The following is a 24,748-nucleotide window of genomic DNA, read 5'->3' as shown; positions in this document are numbered from 1 at the left end:
GTCCTGGTTTCAGCTGGGATAGAGTTAATTTTCTTCCTAGTAGCTGGTATAGTGCTGTGTTTTGGATTTAGGATGGGAATAAGGTTGATAACACACTGATGGTTTAGCAGTGCTTACACCAGTCGAGGCCTTTCCAGCTTCCCCTGCTCTGCCCGTGCACGAGGAGCTGGGAGGGGGCAGGGCCAGGCCGGCTGGCCCAGGCTGGCCCAAGGGCTATTCCATACCATATGGCGTCATGCCCAGTACAGAAACTGGGGGAGCTGGCCAGGGGGCACCAATTGCTGCTCGGGGATGGGATGGGCATCGGTCAGCGGGTGGTGAGCAACTGCATTGTGCATCACTTGTTTTGTATATTCTTTTATTATCGTTGTTGTTGTTATTATTTTCAATTATTAAACTGTTAACTCATGGATTTTCTCACTTTTAGTCTTCCAGTTCTCTCCCTCATCCCATGGGGCGGGGAGTGAGCGAGCGGCTGGGTGGGGCTTAGTTACCGGCTGGGGTTAAACCACGACACAGCTCAAGATGCAAATCCTAATTAAAATACACCGGCGAAGGGAAAAGGCTTCACTGAAATAGCAGAGCTTTGCAAAGGAAGGGTGCGGTTTGGTGTTGGGGAAGGATCGTGTGCTCTCCGTCCGGTGACGGCATTAGGTGTCAGTGGGTCCTGGCTTGAAGAAGCCATCTCACCTGCTGAAAGGGGTATGCCCTGTGTTTTCTCCCCTCAAGGTCTCTGGACAGAAAGCTGCAGCGACCGCTCCTGGGGAAGTCCCGGACGCTGCCCAGCATCCCGCAGTCCCCGGTCCTGAGCAGGCTTCCCCTCCTTGACTCCACGGTGTACAGGGAGGAGATGCCGGAGCAGAAGCCCTACAAGAAGCACTTGGCCTCCGACTGCCAGAAAGGCTGCACGGTCCCTTCTACCGGTGAGTGCCGCAGCGCTGGGCTGAGCTTCCACCCCGGTCTGCCAGGGGGCCTGCAAAACCCTAGCAAAACTTTCCTGCTTCTTCAGGGGCACGGATAACAAAATCAATCCAACCCCCGTCAGTGTGGGGTTTATCCTGCTCCAAAACCAGCCCTTCTTGATGAGGCTGGGTTTTTTCCACCCCTCTCAGAGCATTTCTTTGAGCCTGTTACCTAAACCTCCCCATCTTTCATATTACGCTGATGAAAAAGCAGAGTCAGCCCGTGAAAGCCACCCGATGCAGGCAGCTGATGCTCAGAGCCTTCTGCCTCTGGGCGAGCTGCGTCTCCTGCCCACCCACGCCGGGGCGAGCCGCTGCCTCAGTGCCTCTCTGGCCTCTGCAGCGGCCAAAGCGCCTCTTTGCTATGGCGTGAAGTGGCTTCAGGGTACTCGTTGCTGGTCTCCATCGGGAGCAGCGGCGGAGAGCGGCACCGCTGTGCTCGTCCCACTGTCCTGGCCGGGGAGGGGACTTGCTGTAGCAGATGCTCCCCAGCCTGGTAGTGTGTGTTGGCCTTCAGGTCAGCGGAGGGTTTTTATCCTGATGTTCTGCTCTTGTGCTGATCCTGATGAAATACTGATGTGGTTGGCCCAGCTGCTCTGCATAAGTCTATTGGCAAAACCATTGATGGCCAAAGTTTTTCAGTGCTTTTGGTGCCAGTGGAATCACATTGGGGCCATAAAAATGATGGGGAAAGGGATTATTAGCACTGAAACAAAGATAAGGCCTGCAAGCCAGGGCTGACAATCCAGCCCTAAATAACATTCTTACAAAACAGCTGCCTTCAAACAGCACCCTTGGATTTTTTAATTCTTATTTTTCTTAAACCTAACCTGCTCACAGTCAGATCACTGGGAGCTACCCAGCAGAGCAGCTGTCCAAACCCTGGGTTAATTTTGGTGCTCTGCAGGCGGCGTTTCACCTCCTGGTGCTGCTAATGCTCCTCAGAGTCGTGCACGGAGAGGATCGCTGAGCCGGTCCTGCTGTGCTCGTCGCAGCGGTGCTCCCGGGTGTGCGGCTGCACTCCGCTGCGTGCAGGGCCCGTGGTTTTCCTTTCAGCCCATGCAGTTGCTAGAAGGGGTCTCGGTGTGGGAGGAAGGCCTGTGGGGAAGCTTGTGTAGCTGACTGCTGGGGACACGAGGGAGTGGGACACTTGTGAGTAGGTGGGTAATGGCAGGCAGCTCTATTGCCTGGAATTGAAGAGGGCTTGTGAGGTTCTGTGAGCCCTCAGGATTTGCTGGGTCATGGTTTGCAAGGACAGACCTGAATAAACGGTGAAGGTCTGCCTCCTGGTAGAGGGCAAAACAAAGCACTTTGCAGGACTTGCGCCTGAGAGAGCACCCGCTGTGGAGGGCACGGCACCCAGAGCACCCTTCAGCAGCCGGCAGTCCCTGGCTGGTGTGCTGGTGCTTCCAGGGAGCTGTGCTGGAGATGGCGGGAGGGAGCGGGAGGCTGGTGTAAGACCGTGGGATGAAGTCCCAGCGTGAGTCAGACCCACTGCAAACCTCATCACCTTCTGCTGCAAGCGCCTCCTCTCGTGTGAGCGCAGGCGTGCTGGTGCGCTGCGGAGCAGCCGCCCAGAGCAAACCCTGCGCGCAGCGGCTGCAAGGAAGAGCCCTGACTGCACGTAGCAAGCGTTTAGGATGTTGCTTTATTCATGGCTGCAGGGTGCGTAGGATGCCAAGAAGAGGGAGGACCATGAAAACCCTCGCAGGCTGGAAGGCTCCCTCCACAGCCAGAGCTGTGGATGAATGAACGAGGAGTTGTTTTCTGTCCAGATCCTCCCAAGTTTTTTTCCTGGCTCCTTGATACTCAGTTAGGAACTGCTAATAGCTACTCGTTAAGGCTATCCACATGCTATCATGGAGGGGGAAAAAAAAAGATGCTTTTCTCAACATTGCCTGGCTATTGTATCGGTCCCTGGCAGCCCGGATCACGGGTTTGGCAGTATTTACCTGCAGTACACAGCACTAAATTTGTCTGAGCCCTGGGGCAACAAGCGGTGGCCTCGGTCACTTGCAGATCTGGCCTCGCTCGCGGGGATGCAGCAACCCTCAGCTGCAGGGATCGCACCGCCAGCAGGGCGTGACATCGGGGCAGCAGGACGAGAGCGGAGCAGCGCCTGGCGCAGGAGGTTAATGAGCCCCGGGATGCTGATGAGGAAAGCAGGATTCCCACAAGCACTTAGGAATGAGAGCTGGGCTGCAGGGTTTCAGGAGGGAGGGAAGATCCTTTCCTTGAAGAACTCATGAATTTGCTTTGAGCAGGTGCCACCGCTCCCTGTTCGAGGGTGGGACATGCGGCCAGCTGCAGCATGGCCAAAGCCACCTCGGGAAGAGTCTTGCCCACAGGGGTGCAAGGCTTTGGCAGGAGCAGGGTTGTTCATGGGAGAGGTGGTAAGCTCATCTTCAGGGAGAGTTCACTGCTCTGCAGGGAAGAAACCGGGCTCCGGCTCGCTGCTGTCCTTGGGGCCGCAAGCAGAGGAGTCACCAAGTGAGGTGGGAGAAGTTGTCTCCTCCTGCATGGATGAGATGCAACATCCTCATCTGACCGCCGGGACACGCTCCCCAGCCTTTTGCCTTGTGTCCCGTGGTTCCAGCGTGGCAGTGCCGGAGGAGGGGAGTGCCCTGCCGCTCTGTGGGAGGCTACAGGAGATCGTCCTGCTGGGGCACCACGGCTCCTCTGCACGTCCTTGTGCGGGCACCGAGGTGTCTGGTGGGGAACCAGGGCCCCGAGGATGGCCAGGAGAGCTGAGGGACGGTGAACTGGGTTTGCTCTTGGTCTGCTTTTGTTGTTCCCCTCCAGGTAACCTGCAATAAGTGGTGGTGTGGTCAGCTGGGACAGGCTCCAAGCTCTCCATCCTTCACCCCCTCACCTGGAGCAGCTCTCCTGGCTTAACCCAAAATTCCTGATGGCCGTGAGCCCAGCACATTGTGAGGGGGAGACGAGCAGACAGGGCTTGGTCAAACAGAGGCAGCTCCTGCCTTGTCTGAACCATTATCCATTTGGTGTCGTGTTTTGCAGTGTGCCGGGAGGCTTCACACACGCTGGCAGCACAGAGAAACGAGCTGCTTTTCGCTTGTCCTTCCTTCTTCTGTGCCCCTGTGAAGTTTTAGGGGTGAGACTGAGAAACACTTTTTGTTGCACTCTTCCTTCTGCAGCAGGCAGTGGCTTCTTCTCAGCCTTTGGTTGCCTGCAGCCCTTACCTGCCAGCCTGCACAGGGAGGTCGCACCATGGGTTTTGCATGCCTGACCCCTTGCAGTTCCCTCTGCCTTGCACCTGGAAGGAGCAGACCATGCTGGAGCTCTTCACTGCCTCCTCTCTCCAATGTCTGTCGTGCAACATGCTGAGCTCTTCAGAAGCTGCCTCCATGCCCTGCTGGGAAGCTGGGAAGAAGCTAACTGGTAGCACGGTTGGTGTGAGCTTATTAGGAATTATGCCCATGGGAAGTGTCCTGGTTTCGGCTGCGATAGAGTTGAGTTTTCTTCCTAGTAGCTGGCACAGTGCTGTGGTTTGGATTTAGGATGGGAATAATGCTGATCACACACTGATGGTTTAGTTGTGGCTGAGCAGTGCTCACACCAGTCAAGGCCCTTCCAGCTTCCCCTGCTCTGCCCGTGCACGAGGAGCTGGGAGGGGGCAGGGCCAGGCCGGCTGGCCCAGGCTGGCCCAAGGGCTATTCCATACCATATGGCGGTGTGCCCAGTATAGAAACTGGGGGAGTTGGCCAGGGGGCAGTGACCGCTGCTCGGGGATGGGCTGGGCATCGGTTGCATCACTTATTTTTCCTGGGTTTTGTTTCTTTCTCTCTCTTGTTGTTTTTCTTTTCATTACAATTTTTTTTTTAAATTATTATAATTATATTTTATTTCAGTTATTAAACTGTTCTTATCTCAGCCCACAAGTTTTCTCACTTTTACTCTTCCGATTCTCTCCCCCATCCCACTGGGGGGAGGCCGAGCGAGCGGCTGGGTGGGGCTTGGTTGCTGGCTGGGGCTAAGCCACGACAGGAGGAAAAGAAAGAAGCCTAAAGGAAGCGGCTGGATTTGAGCTTAGGCCAGGACTCTGCAATTAATTTTCCCAGCACTCACAGGGGTGTTCTGGGTGGCCTTCCACAATGTCTGGATGACTGTCAGTCTTGTATCTGTGTTGAATTTAGCGTGGGCGTACGGTCCCCTCCTGAAAGCGCTTTGGTTGTGAAGATGCCCACCTTGGGCTTTCAGCTGGGTGGTGGTGCTGGTCCCTGTGCTCTCTTCCACAGGGACTTGCTCTTGGACAGGGGAAGACTCGTTATTGCCAAGCCCAAGAAGATGGTTAATCTTTTTAGAGGTGCTGATGTTGCAGGCATAGCTCTGGATGGCAGAGGGGTGACCAGCTTCAAGGCAGAAGAGCATAAAGATGGTTGGACTCCAGCCTGTGGGCTTGCTCCTGTCCTTGGCATTTCCTCTCCAGGCACTTCTTGATCTTTCCCCTCTCGCCTCTCCAGGCTCTGGGCTTGATCATTGATTTACTTGTTTGGTAAAAATCAGGAACGAGCTCCTTCAGCACGTAGAAAAGGTTTTTGGGGTAGGCAAGGTCCTGGCTCCCCGTTCCCGGGGGGGAGGGACCGTAGGCCTCCTGCCGAGCAGGGGAGAGGTTTGGAGGGGAGCAGCTCTGCTGCGGGTCCTGCTCCGGGGCTGCGCTGGGGGAGGCAGCTGCCTGTGAGCCCTGTGGAGAGAGCAGAGACCAAGAACAGCAAAATCGGTGGGAAACTGGGATCAGGGAGACCAGATGTGACCCCGTTGGTTTGTGGGGCTTGAACGCCAACTCCTTCATCCTCAGGAGAGGCGTCCCACCTGGAGGAGGGGGCATGGCGGGTGGCTGTCCCTTCCCTCGTACCCTGGCAGCTGGGCTGTGTTCAGCCCGCAGCCCTGGCCCTCCCGCACCCCGGGCCGCAGAGCAGCGGTGGCGGCTGCCTGGCCGTGCCGCGGGGCTGGGAAGCGATGGCCTTGGGGGCAGAGGACGGCGTAGGTGGGGGCTGAGGCATTGCAGGCGAGCAGGGGCATCGCAGGCGAGCAGGGGCATCCTCCTTTCACGTGCAATTTTCCTGCGTGGTGGGTGGGTCTCCTCCCGGGCTCGGTGCCTGCGTCGCAGCGTTTCCTGCTGCGTCCCCGGAGCGATGCTATCTCGCGGTGGCAGCCTGGATCTGGGCTCCGATTGACGTGTTTGTGCCTTGAATAATCACAGCTTTCAAACAGCAGTTCCTGTGTTGTATGAGTTGACATTTGGAGAGGAGCAGCAGCAGCTTATTAAATTGAAAGTAGGGGAGGAAAAAAAAGAAAGATGCGATGCTAGGTAGTGCTGTGCTCCAGGTTGCCTCTTTGTTTGCATTTTTAAGCTCTCTGCCTTTCTCTTCTTCCCTCTTGTCCTCTCGGTTCTGCTGGTTTCGATTCGGTGCCCCCAGATCAGCTGGCAGGACTTTGCACGCAGTGAACTGTCTTTACACCCCAAAAAGCTCGGGGAGCTCGGGGAAGAGGCGTGTTAGTTGGGACGCAGAAGGTGGAGCGGCCGGTCGCTGCTCGGAGGCTGCGGTGGCTCGTAGTCCAGCCTGTCTCTCATGACATTCAATGTAAAACCCACAGCCTTGCTGGGTAAACTAGGCTTCGCTCACTGAATTGTGGCTGGATTTTACCTTAGGCCCTTTATCTGCTTTAAACTCTGGAAGTATTTTGCTCCTCAGCCCTGGCGTAGCAGGGTCGCGGTCATTCATGCTCAAAGGTGCCGGGTTTTTCAGAAGCCAGAGGCAAATGGTCTTGCCTTGGGATGATGCTGCCTGCAGGAGGGGGAGAGTTTCTGAAGACGATCATGTGAGATGGCCTTTTGGGCTGCAATGGCTAAGAATCGATCGTTTTTACAAGAATTGAGCAAGAGGGGTTAATTGTCTATTTGTTATGGCCATTGAGAAGTGATTGTGGCTGGGGGTGGGAGGCAGGGCAGGCTCCAGATGTAAAGATGAGATTGGCAACAGAAAGCTCACGGCATCCAAGCTCCTCGGAAAAGAGCAGAGTGGCGATATTATGGAGATGTTTCCTATTGTGCTGTGTTATTTTTCCCTTTTGTTGCAATGAAATGTGGTCAGTCCTACCCCGGGAGCGCCAGCTCTGCGTGATGCTGGCTGTCCGCCGCCGCCGCTGCTTTCTCAGCGTCAATGAGGTTTTGTCTCCGGGCGCTCCGGCCCCGCAGCGCTGCATCAGATGGAGCTGCTGGCGACGGGCTGCGCGGAGCTCGAGCACACCGCAGGGCTGGGTTCTGTCCTCGGTTTGGCTGTTGATTTGCTCTTGGCCATCCCGTAAAGAGTTTTCTGGAGGAGGAGATGGCAGAAATCCTTTTGCAATTTGCGACGTTTGTGGTGTCTCAATTTTCCCATTCACAAAGCAAGATTCTGTTATCATTACCCAGTACAGAGCCTGTGAATACCTGCAGGAGAGAGATTTGATAGGGGCGTGTAGCGTTAACGCTACCAGCAAGGACCGTGTGTGGTTCTGAGTGTAGGATTTTTGTTCCTTTTAAAACAAAACAAAACAAGAAAAACCACCATTTTCTTTTAATGTGGAATGTCTTATTGGACTTGGGGTGATGAAGAATGAATGAAATCTTTTCTTTCTTTGTAAGTGACCCTTTTAAAGGGGATAACCCTGTTAAATAGCAGGAAGTTTTTAAGTATTAGGATTTTGGTCTGCTGCTTATTCTGAGTAATAATACTACTACTGCAGTAGTGCCTGGAGGCCCTGGCTCTGGCCAAGTCCTGCATTTGACCAGCCAGGAGGAGGCTGGGGGCTGTGGGTACCTGAGGCTGGACGGGGTGGGAGCAGGGGCTGTTGCCTGGGGCAGGCGGGGGCGAGGGGCACGAGGGGCTTGCGGCAGGGACGTGCCCTCTGACGGCCTCTGGGCAGCGAGTTCTGCAGCCCCGTACCCCACGGCATGCGGGGTGGGCAGAGGGGGTCCGGGCTGTCCACCGGGCATCCCCGCCAGTGGGCTGGAGGGGTAGGACGTGGCTCTGATGGGGTGGCGTGTCCTTCTGCTCCCCAGGGGAGGCCTGGCGGCTGGAGGACGACTGCACGGACCCGCCCCGGGACCCCCAGCTCGGCACGGCGGTGGAGGATGCCCCCTTCAGCTACTTCCGCACCCGCTCCTTCTACATGAGGAAGAGCCTGTCCGTCGACAACCACCTGGGGTCCCTCGGCTATGCCGTCCACCCGGCAGAGACGAAGGCCGAGCGCGTCAAGACCAAGCTGCGGCGGCAATTTGTGAGTATCGGGGCGCCTGCCCACCCTGTATTCACACACACACGGCTTCCCAAAACCACCGACATGTCGGAGAGCTATTTTTATGCGCGGCATTACCAAAACAACAGAAAAAGAGGCAGCTCCAGCCTGGTGGAGCAGATGGCGGCAGCAGCTCAAGTTTGCCCACATGGTGGCAGAGCCCCTGCCCGCCTCGCCTGGCAGGGTTTCTGGCTCCCCGCTTCCCACCAGGCTGTGGCTGGCTCGGAGGCGGCTGCTGCTCAGCCGAGTGATGCGTGGGGCAAGCGCCTTGTCCCTAGGCACTGCCCTCCAAAGCACGAAGCAAGGCTGAAAGTAGGAAATGAGTTTTCTGGTCCCCTGCCTCACCTGCACAAGCAGATGGGTCTTTTTGAGGGTTTGCAGACGGGCGCAGCGAGGGGCTGGGGCGAGCGATGAGCCAGCGCTGAGACCCTGGGGCGGCTCAGCCCGTTCTGGCCCTTCAGAGCATCCTGGTGGCGGGACGGCAGGGACGCGTCAGGGCTGCGCCGCGGCTGTGGGAGGCTCTGATCAATGTTTAATGGGCTTTGCCTCTTCTCTTTCCGAGAGACACCCGATACAGGGGTTCATATGGCCTCCCTCCTGCCTCGTTACTGGCCTTGGGGTTGTAATGAGGGCTCGGGTGTCCCTGTGCTGAAAAGCACTCGGTGTTGGTTGGAAATGGGTGAGAGCATTGGTACAATGGGAGCGGAGGGAGGAGTGGGTGCCCATGCAACCCAAAGTGCCGCCCAGAGCTGCCGGCCGAGGCAGCGGTGCTCACCCTGCCCTTAGGCTTCGGACAGACGCATCTTTTGAGGCCCCCTGCCCCCGAAGGCGTTAGCTTTCCTCTAGCCCGGAGGAGGGGCTGATCCCCTGCCAGCTCGCACAGACTGGTGCTGCTCCCGGTGTCCCCTGGGCTGCGTCACTGCTGTACGGTGTGGTTTTGGGGGCTCGCCCTCTCTGCTGGTGCTTGGGCGGACTGTTGAACGTAGCCGCTCCTTTTCTCCCCGAGAGGACGGTTCTGACCTCAGCAGCGTGTCGACGCTTTTCTCCGGTGAGGGTGAGTCTGGGGGAGCTGGTCACGACCTGGCGCTGCCAGCAGCACCCGTGAACCGTCTCTGCGGGAGCTGCTGCCTCGGGAAGCAGGTGAAAACCTCAGGGACGAGCAGAAGCGGGATGGGGCGTCCGATGGGCGGCTGAAAGACGCTGGAGGTGTTTAAGATGAGGCGGTCCTGCTGTGGGGTAAGGCATGGATATCCGCTTTATCCATCTTTCAGCCTGGATCTGCAGCCCCCAGCTGCACCCAGGAGCGCGGGAAGGAGAGGAGGTCGCTGAGATGCTGGGGGCAGTCCCTCTTTTGGAGATGGGCTTTCAGTATCTCTGTGGGACCTGTCACTCGCAGCCTCCCTTCTGCAGCGGCGACGGGCGCGAGAGGCCCGGGCTCGGGCTCTCAGCCCAACCAGCGCCCTGGTGCCTGCGGAGAGGTGGGGTCTGTGCGTCCCCGTGGGCAGCCTGCTCCCCGGCCCGTGGGGCCAGCCGGCTGCCTGCTCAGCGCCGTGCCGGTAGCTCTCTGCGCCGTCTGCAGCTGCTTTGCCTTGGCCTTTGACCACATGAGGTTTTGGGGACCTTCAGCTTTTCTTGGTGTACCCATGGAGCTGATTTATGTCTGTCAAGGAACAGAGAAGGATTTTTGTAGGGTGATTTTTTTTTTCTTTCTTTCTTTTTTTTTTTTTCTCCCCTTGCCTATGCCATTTCGGGTTTGTTTTAACAGCTAAAAGATGTTGTTGCTGTAGGCTCGGCTGCGGGCTGTGACCCTGTGAGACAAGGTCAGAACCAAAAAGCAGACTCATCCTGCCTGGCAAGGGCATCAGCAGGGCCCTTCGGCCAAGGCTTTGGGGCAGCGAGTGTGCAGGCAGCTGAGCCGGCAGCTCGTCAGCTGAGGCTCGGCCGGTGCAGGGCCAGTATCCCGCACACAGCTAGAGAGCCTGGCTTTCAAGTTCAAAGTAAAGGTCCTGCCAACCTGGGGACGTTACTTCCAAGAGCAGGTAGCTGGTGCCGGGCTCTACGTCCTCCCAGGGTTTGGTAGTTGCTCCCCATCTCCGTGCTGGAGGCGTTGCGGTTTCCCCGGGTTCGTGCTGTGCCCTGGCCTGCTGCGCGGCGCCTGCCCGGCCCGGCCCCGGCTCTCTGAGCGTGGCCGCTGGAGGAACTGGTGCCAGGCGGGAGCCGCTCGCCCCGTGCACGGCAGAGCATTTACAGGAGAGAATATGGTTTGCCTTTTCTGCAGTGGCTCATCTGGGGCCTTTTAGGAAAGTCCATATTTAAAGCTTGATTCATTTTTCCGTGCTGTTGCACTTACCCAGCTTGTAACGTTGGATTTCTGGCTTTGCTCTTTCTGCGCTGACAGTCGGAGCTGCCTTTGCCTTGCGATGCAGCTGCTCGGCTCTCTATTTCGGGAACGGCTGAGAGTGAGGGAGAGGCTCCTGAGGCAGGGCTTCGGGGGGCAGCCGGGGTCCCAGCCTGGCAGCGTGGATGGAGATGGGGCAGATATTGCCCGCGTGCATCCTGTGCTCTGCAGCGCTCACATCCATTTGATTAGGTGCTCTGCCTAACGAAGGCCTTGTGTTGGTCATGGCCATCTAAGCTTCTCCAAGGAGGAATTTAGTGTAGCTCATCTGAAAACATTTGAGGCTTGCCTCCATGCACCCCTGGGGTATGGCACGCTGGAGCGCTGCCGCTGTTGCCGAGGCATCTTTCCGCTTCCCTGCCGGTGTGGAGGGAGCACTTGCACCCCTGCTCCGGCCCCGTTCCCCAGCAGCGGCCGCCTTCCCCGCGTTTGCCAGAGGCGAGCACGCCTGCCTTCCTCCGCCAGCGCAGTGAGGGCGGATTCCCCCCAGCCACGTAGCTGGTGGCTTGTGTCTGCGGTCCCACTGCTGGCATGTGATGGATCTGCACGTACAGATTACTTGAATTTGCATAATTTGAATTTTAAATGAATTCCAATTTTTGTGATTGTCAGAACGAGTTTTTTTTCTAATAAGCCTTTCCTTTCAACACCTCCAAGGCTTGTAGTGTTGGCGATGTTGCCGCCTTTGAGAAAGGGGAGCATCTGATTGCTTTTGATATCTGTCTGTCACACAGACCCCCTGCCTTGCCCCAGTGGGTCCAGCGTGCCCGTGCTGTGACGGAGGCGGCGGCCATGGCCAGGGCTGGGGCTCTGAGACCTTGCCCGTGCTGTTTTGAGTCGCTCAGTGATGGGCAAGGGACTGTTTTGGGTTTCATGCCCAGCTACATCTGCCCGGCCTCCGAGACGGGCAGCGAGGAGCGGGGATGGGACAGTGTCCCTGCAGTGTCCCTTGTCTGGGGGCAGGAGGAGAGCGGTGAGGCTGCCTTACAGGCTGCGGTGAAACTTCTTGTCCTCACAGGAGCCCTGATCATTTGATCATTAAAGGCACCTATTAAGCTCGGTATTGGCCTGGGGGAGCATTAAAGGAGGTCACGCAGGACTGAGTCAGTCTGTGATGACTGCTAGGACAGTCAGTGCAGATTACAGCAGGGCTCTGGGCGAACTGGTGCTCTTTCTTTCTCCCCTTGGGATTTTGAAGTACTCTGTATCCAGGCGAGTTGTTCTGGTGTCACCCACTGACGCTGTGAGGTTACAAGGAAACCTGTTGAACTGACGGCACAGATCCCGCCGCTCCCCAAAGGGGAGGAGGCAGCAGTGCCCGGGGTCCCAGCGTGCTGGCCGACGGGTCATTAGCTTGATTTGCAAAAGGTCTCTATCCTGACCCCGCTGCTCTTCCGAAGTGGGATGCTGCTCTGTGCCTCACCGGAGAGTTAGCCGGCGCGCGCAGGTGAGCTGGAGGAGCGCGGCGGTGGCCTTGCCCCGCCGCAAGGCTGGTGCAGCTCTGCCGTCCCTGGTGCTGCCGCAACGGGCTTGACGCTTCTGCTTGCTTTAATTCGTGCATGTTTCAAGTAGGTGAGATGCAAAGTTGTGTTGCTTACCTGGCTGTGTTCTCGTGCAAGGATTTATTTTATTTTTTAATCACTATTATTTTTCGTATGGTATTTTGTGCAGGCAGTCATTCTGTTATGAAATGTCTGTGCCCTCCAGGAAAGACTTAGAGCCCTGTTTGTCTTGGGAGCTCTACAGGTGAGTTGAGCAGAGGTAATCCTTGCCTCACAAAACGTAATGAAGGAGAAAAGGCTAACCAGAATGGTAGAGCCTGGGAAACGGAGGCAGTGAGGAGACAAACTTGCTTTGTGGCAGAAACCTGATGAAATCCGGTGCTTACTGAAGTTACTGACAGAGCCTGGGCTGTAGAACGAGGCAGGCACCGGCTGACATGTGCCCATCCAGGTTTTCCTGTTCCTGTGGGTTCTGGATATCAGCCCAGAAACGCCTCCTGCTCCTGCTGGACACTGCAGGGGTGCTGGGGAGGTGCAGCACGGGTCTGTGCAGAAGCCGCCTCGCCCCAGAGCAGTGCGGGTCCCGGGGACGTGAATATCCCGGTCCGGGTGGTTGGTGCCAGGCGCGCTGGGCAGAGCCCGGAGCGGAACGGTTTCTGCTTAGTGGGACGCATCCCTGCGTTACCCTGATGGTTTGGTCTTGTTCCTAAGTGTGCGGGGACTTGCCGAGTCTGTTGGGTGCAGTCCGTCGTCTCCTGCATGCAGCCAGTGCCGGAGGCTCTGGTGCGATGCTTACGGCGACAGCAAAGTCAGGCTCAGCCCTGCTGTGATCCCACTGATGCCACTGAAATCACACCAGCGGTAACACTCTCCTGCTTGCTTTATTTTATTTGGTTGCGTTCCGACACTGCTACAAAACCGCTCGCTCTCTCATATCTGATTTCAGACAATGTTAGCAAACAGTCGGTGCTTGTTTGTGCCCCGTACTTCAGTGTAACAAAAAAAAAAGAAAGAAATAATAAAATTAGAGGCTGGAGCCATACAAGAGGCAGGTCAACTGTGTTTCCTGAAGAGGTGGAGTAGTGATGAGTGTTGTGCTGGATCTACGCACATGCTGCCCTCGGTTTTGCAAAGCACAATTGCAGTGACTGCCTTAAGGAGATAAAGGCGCAGGCAGGTGAGGGATGCGCACTGTGCATCATCTAATTGTGCCCAGCCCCACCTTGGCAAATTGCTCACTTGCTGACTACTGTTCATTGATGAGTAGATTAAAAAAAAACGAACCTGATAACTAATGTGACGCTTGAGCCAGACAGCAGCGTATTCACCGGGGAGCAGGCGACGGAGCAGGCCCTGGGAGCAGGCACGGCGTGGGAGAGGCTGCCCGTGAATCACGCAGCTTTGCCAGTGGCTGCGGGAGGGAACCGGCACGGTAACGCTCAAAACCAGAACGTACCCGGCTCATTTCTTTGGTGAGCGTGGTTTTATTTGCAACGGCAGCTTGTAGCCTCCCAGCAAGCACTTTGCAGTGCCTGTAGTAAAAGCAGTGACGGCTTGGGAAGAGGAGAACGGGCTGTGGGTCTGCTCTTGGCATCCCGGCACAACGGGAAATGTCTCCTGTGGGGAGGAACTAGAGGGGCAGCTTTGTGGGGACCACTCAAAGCCGGGCTGGTGGAGAGGGGGTTCCCAGCGGCGTATGCGGACAGTGCCGCACATCCCACCTCTTCAAAGCCAAACTGGGAGCAGGTATCTGTCATAAACAGTGTGAACTGGGCGAGCTGGGGCGGATGTGCCTACGGCTGCTCTCTGGGGTCGAGGACGTGCAGCCAACGCTTAGACTCACAGAACCACAGAGCGCTTTGGGCTGGCAGGGCCCTTTCCAGGCCATCCCGTCCATCCCCCTGCCAGGGGCAGGGACAGCTTCACCCAGATCAGGGTGCTCAGAGCCCCGGCCAGCCTGGCCTTGAAGGTTGCCAGGGATGGGGCATCTCCCACCGCTCTGGGCAACCCCTGCCGGTGTCTCACCACCCTCAGCGTAAACAATTTTTTCCTTGTGTATTCACACTCACAATACAGATTGAAGTGGCCCCGAGATGCTGTGCAAGTTCAGTGCTGCAGAAATGACCTTACGTGCCGTTCGCCGTAGGGAGATGCTGCTGCTTTGCTTGGTGGATGTGGAGGGACTCGTTGGGTACGAGGGCATCTTCTGAGGATGAGTCTTGCTCAACTCTGGTTTTTGGCCAGCCACGCTGGCTCTCCTCCCTGCTGGAGCTGCCGGAGCCAGGCGTCTCTGGCGCCCGTCTCCCATCGCAGGGTGGGCAGGTGTCTGAGCCGCGAGGCACGGGCAGGGCAGCGGGATCCCAGAGCAGCGGTGGTTATTTTTCTCAGAGTCTGGATAAGACTGGAGAGTTATACTTCTCCTGTTCACCTCCCCCATGGGCTGTTTCGTGCTCGGCTGCATCCCTGCCATTAGGATGGGGGAAAATCCCCCAGTGCAGTCTAGGAGTTTATTCTGTGCCTTGGGCATTTAATATCAAATTTTGGGTACTCTGATCCTTATGAATGCAAATGCTGTGGAGAGCTTGGCTGAGACAGGTGCAAGATGGGCAAATAATGATCTTTTTTGCTGCCTCCGCTGCTTCTGCAGTGTGTACTGGCTCTCTGCACAGTGAAACCTCCTGCCTGGGCTCTGCCAGCCCTTCCTGGCCAGCCCGCCTACAGCACACGGACCGCTTGGGAACAGGATCATCCCTCTTTGTGCAGAAATGTTTTTCGCATGCTTTCCTGACGTACAGAGGTTTATTCTGTTCATCCCCTCCCACCCGCAGCCTTCCCCAGGGCTTTCTGTGCACTTTGGGCAGCTTCATCCGAATCCGGGCGAGGGCTGGGCACCTCGGAGGTGTTGCTGCAGCGCACTGGGAGGGTGGCTGTGCGGGGAAGGGAGGCAGCCTCGCCCAGTGTTCCCCCCAGACCCCCTTCCTTGGCACCGCGCTGTGCATGAAAGGGTGGGTCTGGGCACATCGGGGTGTTTTATTGTATGCTAAGCATCTCTGAAGATGCAGCGTGGGTGCGGAGGTGCCCTGCTGCACCGAGGGGCTCTTGGTCCCCTGCTCGTGCAGAGGGGACTGACGCTTGGGAGGGGGAGTTCTGCTGAATGTCAGCCAGCGTGCCCTCTGGGTTATCTGGAGGTGGGGGGGATCTGGAGGTGGCTTTTGGCGAGATGTATAAGGGGTATTTTGTCTGTTTTAAATGTCCAAAATGCAGGTCATTCAAAGTCTTGTTTTTCTGGTGCAACGTCTATCTGTATGAACATCAGACTAGTATTTCCAGTATTCCCAAACCATGCTCACCTGCTTCTTTGTGCTTGCCTTCTGAACCTTCCTGTCCTTTCTGTGGTCAGTGGGGAACTTGTCTGTGAGAACAGGAAAAAAGAAAATTAAATCCAAGTATCACACAAGGCCAGATGGCCAGAAACAGTGACAACCTCCGGGACAGCGCTGGGCTGCGGTGCTTGTAGAGTTGATTCCGTGGAGCTCCATGAACTTGTGTCGCTCCTGACCCTGCCCCGGCTTTGCGTGGTTTCCCCTGTTTCCCTTTGGAGACCGTACATTTGGGTTGACGGTTGGACTCGATGATCTTAAGGGTCTTTTCCAACCTTGATGATTCTATGATTCTGTGATTTGTGGCTGCATTTCCCAGCACGCGGCCGCTGCCGGGTGCATGCCCGCGGCGGGCGGCTGGGATGGGGCTGCGGTGCTTGCCCGGCAGCAGCTCAGCTCTGCCCTCTCTTCAGCTCCCGTGAGGGTGAGTCTGTGTGCGTTTAATCACCCACCGGCCTCTGCAGCGGGGACGGGCAGAGGTTTACAAGCTTCCAGGGTGAGGACAACACTTGTGACTCGACACCTGGCATGCTGGGACAATTTACAGCCCCGCAGGAGAGCGAGGGGATGCGCGAGCGCTGAGAACCAGTGTGATGCTTCACAGTAAGCTGCGAGCAGGCAAGAGACAGCATTTCTTTGCCTTTCAGAAAATACTGGCTCAGCCATAAATTCTCCTCCCGTTGTGGGGTTAGGTGAGCAGGGCACAGCCTGGGAGCTGCCTGTGTCACGTTTCGGCTATCAGGACGTCTCAGTCGCCTTGGTGGTGCCCGTGCTGGCCTGCTGGGATGGCTGAAGCAACCCATGCCCCCAGGGTCTGTGTGTGGCCGAAGCCGGTCTGTTAGCGTGGAAAGGTTACAAGCTCCAGCAGCACTGCTGGCAATAGCAGAGAAGATCGGTAGCAGGTAACCATGCAGCGCTCCATCACCGCAGGTTTAATGGCTTTGCGAAGGGGCAGCTGATGACACCTTAATTGCTTGTCTCCATCGTGTGCGGCGTTTGGTCCGTGCTGACGCGTGACACACAGCGGGTTCCTGAAAACCTGCGCACGCTCCTCCCTCCGCTCTGCAAACCCTCGCTCCCCGGCCTCGCGGCCGCCTTCCTCCACCCACAGCTAAGAAGCTCAGTGCATCCGTGGGGCGGGCGCGTAGATGCCGAGCGGTGGTATACGGCGTTGGCAGCCCGGTGGGGTACCCCAGCCTCCGCCAGCAAAGCTCTGCCCGTCGCGGGGACCCGCAGGCAGAACCGGAGCGTGTGCTCCCTCCCTCAGATGGAAGGAGCAGGAATTCTGGTGTCAGAGAGATTTTTCCAGTTCTGTGAAGGGAGACTACTCAGCAATTTGTCTCTTAAACCTATTCGTTGATATTTATTTAGCATTTAATACAGGGCAGACCACGTTGCATTTGTCAGTCGGTCACCTGTAGGAAGCCTCTCCCGGCCGTTGTAAGCGATTTGAGACCTGCTGGTGGGCAGTCTTTTGGGGGTTTGAGAGTACGGTCCCTGACAGTGCCTTAAAATAAATAGACGGTAGCTGTGGACCCCTGTGCTGGAATCTGGAAGGTGTTTATTGCCGAGGGACTGACTGTGGTTTCGACTTGAATACTGCCATTTTGCGGGTTGGATGCCAGTGCAAACTATATGTCATTTTCCCAGGGCTCTTATAAGAAAGGATGCAGACTGGCTTTGGTCCTACCTTGGGCCTGTCCAAATAACTTATGCAAGCTACTCGGAAATAGCCTCTAGATTCAGAATAGAATAACCACAGCGGACAACGGCCACGATTTCCCTGCAAAGCCGCAGCGTTTGCTCCCTCTGCTGGCTTTGCGTCGGGAAGGAGCAGCTGGGTTCAGTGGGGCGCAGCCTGCGCAGGGACGGGGTGCTGGCGGGGCGCAGGGCTGGCTTGGGAGGGAGCGCCCGACGGCTGGCAGGGAGAAGCAGCGACTTTCCAGCCTCCAGGGCCTGAGCGTTTTGCTTCTGGGCAGGGAGCATCAAATGCACAGAAAGCAGCGGGGCTGAGGAGGAGGAAAGCCGAGTCCTTTGCCAACTCCCAATTTTACTCTGCTTCTCCAAGCTAGACTCGCTAAAAATGTGCACTGCGTCCTTTGGTATTTGAAGTTTGTGTGAAAGAAGAAAACAACTACAGCGATGTAAAATAAGTGAGACGTTATTTCGTGAGCCGGAGTATTCCTCCTCTGCGGCAGGACCGCTGCCTCGCAAGGCGCAACGTGAGCGAGTTTTCCAGTTGGTGCTGCAGCCCGGGCTGGGGTCTCAGCGCGCAGGGTGGGCTGGGCGTGCTTTGGGCTGCAGCCAGCGGTGGTCCAGCTGCGTGGAAAAGCAAATGCTTTTGGATGGCTCGATCTTGCTGAGCACAGGGAGGCTTGTGCTGGCAGGGCCCAGACCAGTTTCTGGTGGGGGTGAGGAGGTGCCTCTCCCCGGCACAGCTTCTCCGCCTGCCTTTGGCTGGTTGTCCCCTCCCAACAGCTGGGTGTGATGGTGATGGTGGCCACACATCTGCTGTCCAGGTCCCCCCGCCCTCTGCATCCCGCCAGAGGGGTCCCAGCTGCTGGGCTTGTTCCTGTTAATCCCAGCGCGCGCGGTCTGGTGGTTTTTGTCATCCTGCTTTCTTTTCCTTCTCACTTCTGGGCTCTGTGATTTGCCAGCAAGAATGGCTTCGTGATTGCAGGTCCCTGGATCCCAGCCTGGTCGCTGCTCAGACCAGGCGCAGTAAATCACGTCCTCTGCTGACCACAGGGCCTCTTGGTCCACCTACGGACCTCTTCTGTGTTTCCCTTGGTAGATCTGCTCCTCTGCTCTTCCTCTCCAGCCCTCTTGCTGTTGCTTTCCCAGGTGTCAGGCAGCAAATCTGGTTGCTGTAGCCTGTCCTCTTACAACTCAGAGCTCACAGTCTGCAGGTCTCTGGGTCTCCTCGATCTGAGGAAGGCAGGTGCCCCAGGTTCATGAGCAAATGGTGCAGCTCTTTGCAAATGCAGTCCCCAAAATGCCTTTGATGAGCTATCAGAGAGCGCCATCAAAGAAAGTGCTTTGACAGCCTGAGATGTAAACGCTTCAGAGTACTTCCCCTGCAAGCAAATTCATGCAGGGAGATGCTTGTGCCTGAATAAGCCCTTTTAGACACCGTTGTGGCTTCATATAGACTCAAGGATCTGGCAAGTGGATTCAGCTGCAGGACTGGGAGCAATTTAGTGTGGTGGCTGTCTGTAGGTGGCACTTTGTGTGTGCTGGGTGCCATCAGCTGGATGCTGCGGAGCCTGACCAGGTGCAGCCCGCCTGGGGGTGCACAGGATAAATCACCAGTGTGCTGCAAAGCTCGCTTTTCCCGTTAGGAACCATGCGGCTCCAAGAGATGCTCCGTGCTGTCGGGGCCTGGGTGCAGTAGCAGTTGTGTGCTGCAAGAGGTCTCTGCAGCACCGCGCTTCGGCGCACCGGTACCCACCGCCGAGCAGCAGCTCCTCGGGCTGCTCCGACTTTTCTTCCCCCATCTCTGGAAGAAGGGCTTCATTTTACCTATCGCTGCCCTCACTGGAGAGGTCCGAGTTCCCCTCAGCCTTCAAATCCTCAGGGTCTCCCCACTCCTCCTTGCACCTGGGAGCCTGGGGAAAACTGCCAGAGCTCCCCAAAGCACTGGGGGTGTTGCCATGTCCAAACGCAGTGGTCACATCCGACTGTTCATCATTAATGAGTGCTGTCAGGGCTCTGCGCGCTCCCCTGCATCTGCACCAGGAGCTGAGGCTTGGCTCTTTGCTGCCGTCTGCTCTCCAGCGTGAGCCATGACGACGGGGAGAGCGCTGGGATGTGATCTGGGTGCCACCTGCAGCGTGTTCGTCCTGCTGCGGGCACTCAGGGTCTCAGCACCTCATGTAGGGTTTGCTGCCTGCTTGGCTTTGCCGGGCCTCGACTAAGGAGGACATGACTTTGGGGGATGTATAACAGACCAGAAACTGCACCTGCATAGAGCTTTTCTGGCACAAAGACTGCCGTACCTGCCCCTCCTGCGTCTGCAGCTTCCGTGGGAGCTCGGCAGTGGCCACGCTGATCTTCGGCCACAACCCTCCCCTGCGTGAGCAGCTTCCCTGGCAGTGCCGTGTGGCAGCACGGCCGTCACCCTGCTGCAGGGGCACTGGCCTGTATCGGGGAGAGGCAGTGTGTCTAACCTGTGTTGCGATGTGTCTAACCCGTGTTGCCGTGCATCTCCTCTCCCCCTCTGTGCCTGTGCACCGGTGCCCACCCTGGCACGTGGGAACACGCTGGGCACCACGGGGTCTCTCTGGGTGCAGACTGGAGCTGGTTCAGCTCCTCGGGCAAAGGTGACAGTGGAAGGCAGAAGATCTGGTGGGACACGTCTCCAGCCTTATGAGAAGGGCTGGGACTGGGGAGAGCTCGCTGCCATCCCCAGGGTCCTTGGCAGGCTCTCCCTGGGCTCTCTGCTCGCCGAGAGACTCGCAGTGACGTCTGAAACCTCCCAAGGAGCGGAGGTTCGGAGAAGGAGCTGGCAGCGATCTCAGAGGGGACGTTGGAGGCTGAAGATTTAGCGGAGCATTTCCGGTGGGAACAGGACGATGTCTGGGGTCGGGTGTCACCTCGCTTTGACGGCAACAACAGCCTTGCTGCTGTTGGGAAGGATGGAAAAAGAAAGGATCCTGAAACCTAAGAGCTGTTTTGCTATTTACTTTGGTTCTGTTTTTACTCCAAGAATAGAAACAAAGACGATGGATTTGCATCACCAGGAGCAACTTGAGGAGGGAGGAGGAAGCGGTGGGGCCTCATTAGCGGCAGGAATGTGCTGGCAAGAGGAGGGCCCCGGTGACAGGGGAGGCGGTTTGACCTGGGGGTTCCTATTAGCATTTTGTTCATCTCACTTCTCCCCCCTTGTGTTTCATTTTTTTAATGACTAGTTGACAAGCTTCAGAAGGATGAGTCTTATCTCTACAAGGGAGCGTTTGCAGAGGCAGAAATAGCCCAGGCTTCAACAGGGAGTAAGGTGCCTTTGGAGGCTGCCCCACTTGCATAGCTGGGTCTTGATCTTCTGGAAAGAAAAGGAGGTTTATGTCTTTCTGCACTGAGTGTTTAGAGGTCTTTGCCTGTCACATGTAGAAAGCTGGTTTTCCTCCCTGCTGCTGCTGCAGTCGCATCCCCAGGCAGAGCCTGATCGCACCAGGGGACTGAGAATAGCTGCGGAGGGGTGGTGATGGGGTGGCCGCGTGGCCCCAGCTGTGGGACCTTCAGCCCGGGAGGAGGAGGGAGGGCTGGGCTGAAGAGGGCTGGGATGGGTGCTTTGGCTGTGGAGCTCTTGACGCCTCGTTCCACGGCAAGGGGCATGCTTGCTGCCAGCCTGCTGAATCTCTTCTTGCTGAAGCCTCCAGGAGAAGGTTGAACTCGGACTCAGGGCCGACTGGCAGTGGCGTAGAAAGGCAGAGTTACGCTTTTGCGGGTGTGAGGTCTTCCCTCTGTTTTCTTTGGCTGTTAGAGAGGTGGCCTTCCAAGGTAGAGATAGCTTTTCTGAGATGGCCAGCTACCAGCATGACAGTGCTCAACTTCTGGATCCCCCTGACCGCAGAAATGTCCTGCCTCATGAAAAGTTTCAGCGCTTCTGGACGCTTTGAGGAAAGCAGTATGAAAGCTGCTGTCCTGGGAAGACCCTGTGTGCACCCGATTTCCCTTTGGGGTGGTGGGGTCCTGACACTCTTGCCTGAGCCCCTGTTATCTCCTGGGGAGGAGAGGGAGGAAAGTGATTCCTGGAGGGGACGAGGTGTGGGGCTTCATGTAGGGAAGCTCCTAGCGACATTGATAGGGCCATGCGGGACCTGGACCCTCGTTCAGCTCCTCCTGTGTTCAGCTATGGCAATAACGGCATGGCACGGTGAGGAGCAGAGACGTGCGTGGTCTGTGGTGCACTGGGGCTGGAGGGGAGCACGTGCTGGGTCTGCTTTTGGTTCGTGCTGCTTCCCCTCTGGCGAGGATCTTTCAGTAGCTGGCCTCTGCGTTTTTATGGGTGGGTTCCTCTTTCAGGCTTGAAAGTCAACAGCAAATCCAGCCCATAGCTCAGCTGTTTCATCCAGGTTTTTGTTCAAACGATCATTTACTGCTCCTTGTTCCATTTAAGGCACCTCTGGTGAGTGTCTGTGGCATCGGCTCTGGAGCAGGAGGTCGTGCAGTGCCTGCTTGAGTGGTAGGACAGAGCATTGGCTGCCCAAAAAGCGGGGAAAACAGAGCCCTAGTGCCTGATGCTGGCTTGAGAGGGGATTTGTTTTGACTTGCAGACCTTTGCTTGGGGTAAAAAGGCACCAGCTCCTCTGCACTGGGATTAAGCCTCGGGATGCTCCCGGAGGAACACACGAAGCCACACGACTTCCCTGGCAGGCGTCCTGGCGTTGGCCCTGTTCTCGCGCGCGGGGGTGTCTAGGGCAGGAAGCAAGAGCTGCGCTGGAGACTTCTCGCGGGGCTTCGGGCGAATCCAGCCTTCCCCCAGGCCTCTGGCTGGTCTCCGGGGGGTGTTTGGTGCTGGCGTGCTGGTCAGGCGCCCAGGGTGACAGTACTGGTGTCCGATACGGCGTTCCCAGCCTTTCTGCTTCGAGCCCACCTTCCCAGGGAGGTGCAGGCCATTCTGCCATCCTTCCATCTTCTTCCTGGGAGGTGACATTGGCACCAAAGAGCCATTTGATGTGATTATGCATGGCCTGGTAAATCAGTAAGCTGATTTGTCATCTGAGAAGCCAAGCGGGACGCTGCAAGTCTTCAACTTGAGTGTTACTGATGAGTGAATTAAATAACTGGAGCATCTTTGGACATTGCCTGCTTCAAGTTCGCCTCACGCCTGTTTGATAGGACATCCCCGAGCTGAAGCTGGCTGCGGCTGAGCACCGCGCTGATGGGAGCTTTGCTAGTCAGGCATGTTCCCCTGGGGCTTATACGCTGATTTAACACCTGCAGGGTAAAACGAATTGTTTTTAGTTCCTGACACGTACAGCAGATCAAAATGTTTTTCTTTCCTATGTGTGGCCATAGGCATCCATAGATGATATAACTGTGCTTAATTGGCATCGGTGCCCGACCTCCCTCCATGGAGGTGTCTGTCCAGCCGTGCGTATGTGCCAGGGTTCGCTTTTGGGTACCCTTTTATTGCTTATATGCAGTGACTGGGAATGCCGAGCCCTGGCCATCTGTCTGTTTGGGTTAGATTTTCATGGGAATCCTTTGAAACTGTAAAGTGGTGAAATAGATACGCCCCAGCACATATGCCCGTGGGGTATTGACGGACCCGTTCATTTTCGGTGGTTGCTTTCAGTTTTACGAGGGCAAGCCTGCTCTTTTCAGGCCCGCAGCACTTGAGACGGCGATAGGCACGGCTTCGCCTGGTGTCAGGCTTCGTCCCACGCCCCGGGAGCCCTGCGCTCCTGCAGCGTGCTCCCCTCGTGGGAGCAGCCCCGGGCTCTGCTGGCGACCGGTGCCGGTCGGGGCGGGCAGCGCTCGGCGCGCACAGAGCCCCTCCGGCGCTTTTCCTTCCCGCTGGTGCGGCTGCAGGTGGGTTTGGGTCGTGCTCCGTGTTTTCTGGGTGCGTCACCATCACGGGCTCGCGTGTCTGCGGAGGATTAAGCACAGCAGCCTCCCTCGTAAGAGCGTCGGGGAAGCGGCAAGATCAAGTGGGAGCTCCAAGTGTGCTGCAAACACTTTACTGGAGAAATTAATGACCAAGCTAAGAAAAGGCAGATTTTTCATCCTGGGAAGGAAATAAATGAGTAAATTACTGTCACAGAGTGGTGGGCAGACCTCAGTCAAGGGGCCCGGGATTTTCCCGGGGCAGAAGGAAGCCCGGGAGAGAGGAGAGGGTGGCATCCAGCCCTGTTCATCCCGCAGGAGAGCCGGCCCGCGGAGCCGTGAGCTGGGACGTGACTCCTTGCTCCGCAGTGGGTGCAGGGATGAAGTAACCCCCTCCTGCCCGTCCTGCCGGCCGCCCCACCTGCAAGGCTGGGCTGCAGCGATGGAGAGCTGGGCAGAGGGTGGAGGGGGTTGAGGGTCTGGTTTATTTTAAAACACGGGCGGTCGAGGTCCTCGGCTGCTGCAAGTCGGCATGGGGGCTGCGGGAGGCTTTGGGGATGGTGTGGCTCAAAGCCTGGTCTAAATATTTTTAATTACCCTGCGTTCAGAGACCTTTTGTAAACAAACCAGTGACAAGCCGCCTCTTTTTCTGTTGCCAAGGCCTGTGCAGAAAATATTTAGATCAGCAGCAAAGGCAAATAATCTTGGTCTAGGGATGTGAGGGGTTTTATTTTGCAGGTTCTTCTTGCGTAGGCTAGATCTTTATTTATTCTTGGTTTTGTTTCGCGGTTCCCATCATACATAAACTCGGACCCTGTTAAGGCACGGATGTGTCTCCTTTCTCCAGGACCATCCAACGCCCCCATGAGCATCGCTCCCCCTCCCGAAAAAGTTATTGTTCCTAGAAAGCAGAGCAGTGCTGCTGGAATGTTAATTGGGGGAAGTGAATAACCACCGCTACCCTCCGCCTAACCTTCCCCAGCCCCCTCTTAACGAGCAAATTGAATTTATTTAGGCATTGAAGGTCCTGTCTCTCCCTCCCCTGGGCAGACTGAAGTGTCCATTGTGCGGCTCCGCGTTGGGATTTGCTGCCATTTGTTCAAGGAATTTTTTTTTTTTAAAGAAAGGCAATTTTTAAGGGGGGGGTGCCCTTTCTCTCTGCCTGCGGGGAGAGGAGATGAGTTGTGGCGCACAGAGGCGGGCAGGGGAGTGGGTTTGTCACCGTTGCTGTTCCCAGAGCGACTCTGGCTTCGTGCGTGGGAGGGGATGCGCGTGTTTGCCCGTGTCTCCTTGTCAAAGCCCGTGGCAGAGACGTGAAGTCCAGCCCGTGCCTGTAGCGGAGAGCGAAATCCACCGCGAGTCTTGGCGGGTGCTCTGGGTGCTGCTCCCACCAGCTCAGCGCCTGCCCTGGGGCCTCGGGTCCCGTCCCACCTCCTGCTCAGCCCAGCCGGCGCGGCACCGGTGGAGAGGAGGGCTGCGGTGGGGCTGCCCCCGATCCCGTGCTGGCCAGAAGAGGTTTTGCTGGTGAGGATGAGGCTTTGAGGCCATCCAGGAGAACCCGCTAATGCCGCCACAGCTGGCACGGGGAGATTGTGGTTTTGCATCTGTGTTTCTCAGTGGCAAGTACTTCATCAAGCGCTGCTCTGACACCCT

General features: G+C 56.8%; 1 protein-coding gene across 1 annotated transcript in view; it reads left to right on the top strand.

Moving 5' to 3' along the window:
• The window catches only part of LOC309590728 (ankyrin repeat and fibronectin type-III domain-containing protein 1-like), a gene marked incomplete at its 5' end in the record, with an annotated part of 203,436 nt that overhangs the window by 21,224 nt on the left and 157,464 nt on the right, over positions 1 to 24,748 (top strand). Inside the window, 2 exons of the mRNA XM_082312132.1 lie at positions 730 to 923; positions 8,029 to 8,246. Coding sequence (XP_082168258.1) covers positions 730 to 923; positions 8,029 to 8,246 — 412 coding nt within the window. The remainder of the gene's footprint in view (positions 1 to 729; positions 924 to 8,028; positions 8,247 to 24,748) is intronic.

Source organism: Platalea leucorodia, assembly GCF_965183815.1.
Source record: "Platalea leucorodia genome assembly, chromosome: 5".
NCBI lineage: Eukaryota > Metazoa > Chordata > Aves > Pelecaniformes > Threskiornithidae > Platalea > Platalea leucorodia.
This window is presented reverse-complemented; position numbering and strand designations above follow the sequence as displayed.